Genomic DNA, 5,506 nt, shown 5'->3' with positions numbered 1-5,506 from the left:
ACATTGACGGTTTTGCAAATTGCAATTCTACATTTATTTGGCGCGTAAAAAGGTAAGATGGAGCAATTTCAATATCTTAAACATTTTCGATTAAATTTGATTAATTTTAACTTTATAGAATTTATTTCCAAGCAAAAATTTACAAAGGGAAAGGCTGAATAGCCTAATTCTCAAATTCAAAAAAAGCGATGTTTCATAGATGTCGGAAAAATCGATGCTGCCAAACATCGATGTTTCTCCAGCTCTAGTGACTCATAAGTTTAAAAGTTGGTTGATGAAACCGACGATTACTAGTATTAAATAAATAAAATATTATTGACAATGAATGTATTTCTTGTGCCCACCTCTTTGGGACTCAGATCAGCGTGCCATGTAGCCACCAACTTGCAAAACATGCTGTAAGGTCCACAGCGTGCTTGTCTGCGCAAACGTCCGTATTCACTCAGCTCAGCATAAGTCATCCCCATATCTTGTTCGTCTGTCTGCACTAGTTGACCATCTTGAAGTGGTTCCAGTTCAGCAGTGGGAGGCGCTTCAATAATTGACTCTAATACAGTTAAATTAAATCTGCAAGTCAAATGAAGTTTCCATTGGTTAAAACTTGGTAAATTCTTTAAGATCAAATCACACACTTCTCTTTCGCGTAGTTAAGAAAACGCCGCAAGTCGGTTTTAGAAATTCCACCGATGGGATTTACGTCCGCCGATGAGCAGTCGTATTTCGTCATATAGCCACGCAAGGCCTCATCGACATTCGCTGAGCCTAGTACCAACAGTCCGCCCGGACGATTGCGTACCCATAACATTAGTTGCGCAAACATATACGCCAGGACCATACGTATGCGTGATTGTATATTTTGTAGCGCCAGATTTTGACGCGCACATCCTCCCTGTGTGCGAAAACGTGGCGTTAGACCTGTGACCGCGTTGAAGACGCTCAACAACGCATTGACGGCAGTGTCGATGCTGATTTCGATGTGGTAGCTGCCTATTTGGTTAGCTAACTGCGCAGCTCGACGGCGTGTCTCTTTGCTGGAATTGACACTGCCCATAAAGCATGTGACCAAAAGGCGATTGCAGAGGGTTGCCGGATCGTCAGGCGTATATTCGGAGTCGGCCAGTATTTTGCGTATATCGTGGAGCACCTGAGCATCACCACCTTGCACGGCGTTCACGATCATGCGACACATGGAGTAAACAATTGTGGCGGAACTGCTTGAGTCGACACCCCCACTGAGTGGCAAAAAGAATCCACCTTGACCGGAGCGACGCAGGTAGTCCCATAACCAGCAGGCGGGGCCCATGGCGATTTCCTCCTCGGGTGTATGATAAATCCACTGCATTGGTGTCGAGGAGGTTTTAAAGATGTCATTATGCGTCGACATCTCAAAGTCACAAGTGATGCGCGGATAGTTGGGCGCGGAGGCAGCGTAATTGCAACGAGAACGCAGCCCAACGCGGTAGGAACGTATCTCCTCGAGATCAATTGTGGCCAAAGTTACTTCCTAAATGACAGTGGAGAGTAAAAATTTGTGTATATGACTTGAAAAAAAAGCAAAAAAAAAGGAACATTAAAGAGTGAAATTTTTTGGGACGTACCACATCCTGCAGAGCAAATTGTTTGCTTCGGGCGATAATTTCGCCATTCATTGCTATGGCGGAGCAACCATTGAAATAGACTCGTTGCCCATCGCAGCCTCGCAAATTGCTGAACAAATAGGCGCCACCTGCCTTAAAACTGGCATTTCGTATGAGATCGGTGGTTATGTGGGCTTTGCGAAGTTCCATGTAAGACCCAGAACCATTCACTATTATCTCTACGCCGGAAAGTGACATGTCGATATGCTTGCTAAAAATTAGATGTACAAACATACATACATATATATCGACTTAACAAGGAGGACTTTATTTTACTATCTAATGAACTTCTTGGAAGTTATGATGGTTAATTTCAATACATTAACAAAACTTAGGAAAGAGGATCATCCCACCTGCGCACATTCCACAATTCTTCGCAAATCTCATAGCCGATGCAGGTGTCCTTTGTAGCGATAACCGCATCGCCAAATGGCACAGTCGTCTGGCCGGTATGTTGAGAAATCATTCGTGGCAGAAAATACTCTTCCGTTTGGAGGGCCTGGAAAAAAGGAGATACGATATAGTGTTGACAAAAAAAGTTTATGGAGTGAGGATTACCCAGGCTTACAAAAATATTATAAGATTATGCATATTGAACCAAACCACTATATCCCTATGTTATTCGACGCGCTAAATGCGAATCCGAGGCCTGTTAACGTCCATAATGTCGTGTTCGAGGTCATTTGAGGGCCAAATATGAAAAAATTTATTGAATAAAGATAAACAATTATAAACATAACGTTACTAGACACGAATAAATGCGCGAGCTCAAAAGTTGACGGCGAAAAAACACGCATAAAAAAATACTTCAGCGAAGGAAACGCCCCGAATAAATATTGGAATGGCTTGATTCTTCAAGGTCAAATTAAGAAGAATTTTATTGTATTTTCAGGTTTATTTAATGTTTTTTGTAAACCTGTGTTATTAGTTTATTAAGTTTCTTCCGAGAAAAAAATATTAAGTACATTACGATGAAAATTGTATGCAGTTTTTTACAACGTAATTCTCCAAATTCCCAACAAAATAATTATTGATGAAGTGGAAATGGATCACTTTTGTAAAACATAATTAAAAAATTGAAAAATATTATAATGGTTTAGGCAAAAATTAGAAGAAATGATAGGGGTTTTACGTAGTATACGTAAGAAGATTTACGCAGAAGATAACTTAGGTAGGCCTTCTTAAGTAAAGCCATTCTAAGAGGCCTACCCACGAAGGGCTGAAAAGTACTTACTTGCATGCCTTCTAGAAGGGCTTATCCATTTAAAATTTACGCAAATGCATAAATTTATATTATTTAGCATAACAAATGAATTTCAATAGACATTTTAGGTTGCTATAACGCATATTTGATATAAACCTTAAGCAAATACTTCAAAGATGTATGATTTTTATAAATTAAAGAAGCATCTTTAAAAGAACTCCTCTACAAGGCCTTCGGAAGTACGTCCTATAAAAGCCCTTTTGGAAGGCCTTTAATGGGTAGCGAAAGAAGAAGCCCTTCAATTAATGCCCACACAAAACAGAAAGGAGAAAGGAATATAGAGTGGAGGGCCTCTGACTCACAGGAAGGCCTTTCGGAAAAGCTTTTAACTCCTGAAATTATCTACTGGATAGCTGCATATTCGCCTGAATGTTCTCAATTCGAAATAAGCGTTTGTTTTGTAGAAGTACGTTTGATGTAAATATGCAGTTGACGGAAGACCGACCTCGACAACGTAAGCGGCGGTGCAAATGGAAATATTCTCATAAAGGAAGAGCTCTTCTAAGGCGCGCAACGACGATACCCGGCTTAATCAACAATATCACGGAAAATGTAGCTTAGAGTCTGGCGGAAACCAAAATACAGCGGCTAACTGAGGGAAAAAGATATTTGGCCAATCGTTCGAAATAATAACAATAAAATGCTACAGTGCCTTGTGATCAGCCATGCTACTCGAGGAAGGTGGCGATGGCCAAAGAGATAGCCAAACTACAGGCACGATAAAACCATAATCCTTCTATACCGAATTACCTTGTTTGATGTGTTTACATAGTTTTGTGCTATTCGTTTAGCTTTAGATAACTCTGCTAGGTCGCATGGGTTACTATCGGGTTTTTACGACAGCCGTTTGTCGGTGCGTATGAGCAATCTGTCGTCTTGTATTAAAAAAAAAATCAAATATGTAGATATTCTCTTTAATATGCTTTCTTATATATATACTCTGCAAACCATTTTTTCAGAGTATTCTGAATCGTAAAGAAATTTTAACGAATTCGGAAAGATCCCATCCAATTTTTTTCCGAATTTTCTAAAATGAAATAAATTACGCACACTTCCATTCTTTTACGAAATTTCGGAAGAAAATCGGTGAAGAATGAAAATAATGCTGCTATGTGAAGAATTTCTTGCAGACTTTTTTCAGAATTTTCTTTATTTTTCGTACAGAAATTTCTTTACGAGTTCGTGTCAACCACTTCATATAATTTTCTTTGAAGATTCGGAAAAAAATCGTTACAGAAATCAGATACTCCTAAAGATTTCGGGAACTTTGGTTTGCAGGGTATATATATATATTATATATTATATATATTATATAAAACAAAGTCATGTTAGTTACACCATTTATAACTCAAGAACGGCTGGACCGATTTTTATGATATTTGTTTCTTGAATTTGTTTACCTTCCGAATAGCAGAATAACTATTAAAACAACCGCTAGGTGGCTCTGGAATAGAGTTATTAGTAAAACCCGTATTTATGGTCCGATTCGCCTCATATTTGAGATATGTATTGACAATAGGAAAAACAATACCATTGCAAAAAAAGAGNATGGTCCGATTCGCCTCATATTTGAGATATGTATTGACAATAGGAAAAACAATACCATTGCAAAAAAAGAGCCGCCAGGTGGCGTTGGAGTCGAGTTATTACTAAAAATCGTGTTTATGGTCCGATTCGTCTCTTATTCGAGATACATATGTATTGATAAAAGGAAAATGAATTCGTTCGAAAAAAATTTGCCGCCAGGTGGCGCTGAAATTGAGTTACATATGTATATATAACTAAAAATCGTATTTATGCTCGAATTTATTTAATTATCGAAATACATGAACTTACATATCGATGATCCTCTACAATAACGACACAATTCAAAATTCAAAAAATAAAAACTCGTACTACTGTTAAATGGCTCATGCCTTTAATCGTTGCCTTATTCAAGTATAATCTTAACTACTTACTTAAGTTATGATTATAATGCGTTAGCCTAGGATTATAGATATGAGCCTCTTAACAGTAATAAGTGATTTGATTTTTTGAATTTTGAGTTGTGTCGTTATTGCAGATATATATTTCACAGATTATATTTATGACAGGTAAATATACATATGTATGTGTACTTTTGCAAAAAAAAAAATGAAATTCAGTCGGAAATAGGGGGGCCAGATATTTTAGTGACATAATCAGTACAGTTGGGTTCAAAAATCAGTACAAAGCCATAAAAATCAGCTCGTTTTGAAGCGCCTTTTATGTATTAACAATATAACAGCCAAATAACAGCACATTAATTAATACAAAATAACTAATCGACGTTTAAAAACATATAGTATTATTAATATAACAGTTCATTAGTTTAAAACAAAGCAAACGTATTACATATGTATGTACAGCTGTGTTTCCTTACTTAATTTAAATTTTATATAAAAATAAAGTTAATTCAATAACAAAAACCAGGCAAAATTAAGTCTCAAACTGTCTAGAAAATTTATGGAAATGTTAAAAATTAAAAAAAAAATACATCAAAATATCTAACTATCCCATTTTTTTTTATACCCGAGGGCACTTGTGCATAAGGGTATATTAATTTTGTTCACATAACGGTTGTTTG

General features: G+C 37.0%; 1 protein-coding gene across 2 annotated transcripts in view; it reads right to left on the bottom strand.

Annotated features, from left to right (window-relative positions):
• The window catches only part of Nadsyn (NAD synthetase), a 14,887-nt gene that overhangs the window by 5,626 nt on the left and 3,755 nt on the right, over nucleotides 1–5,506 (bottom strand). The window contains exons 4-8 of one of the 2 annotated variants that reach the window (XM_017630521.1): nucleotides 1,991–2,136; nucleotides 1,599–1,848; nucleotides 633–1,504; nucleotides 345–567; nucleotides 20–290 (exon numbers count right to left, since the gene is read on the bottom strand). In XM_017630521.1, the coding sequence (XP_017486010.1) occupies nucleotides 288–290; nucleotides 345–567; nucleotides 633–1,504; nucleotides 1,599–1,848; nucleotides 1,991–2,136 (1,494 nt within the window). In that variant the 3' untranslated portion in view covers nucleotides 20–287. Of the gene's footprint in view, nucleotides 1–19; nucleotides 291–344; nucleotides 568–632; nucleotides 1,505–1,598; nucleotides 1,849–1,990; nucleotides 2,137–5,506 lie in introns of those variants that run through there. The other variant, XM_017630520.1, reaches the window with a different exon arrangement.

This window comes from Rhagoletis zephyria, unplaced genomic scaffold, assembly GCF_001687245.7.
Source record: "Rhagoletis zephyria isolate East Lansing unplaced genomic scaffold, Rhagoletis_zephyria_1.1 Rzeph_scaffold_07809, whole genome shotgun sequence".
NCBI classification, from domain to species: domain Eukaryota; kingdom Metazoa; phylum Arthropoda; class Insecta; order Diptera; family Tephritidae; genus Rhagoletis; species Rhagoletis zephyria.
The sequence above is the reverse complement of the archived record's forward strand: the minus strand, read 5'-3'. Positions and strand labels throughout refer to the sequence as shown.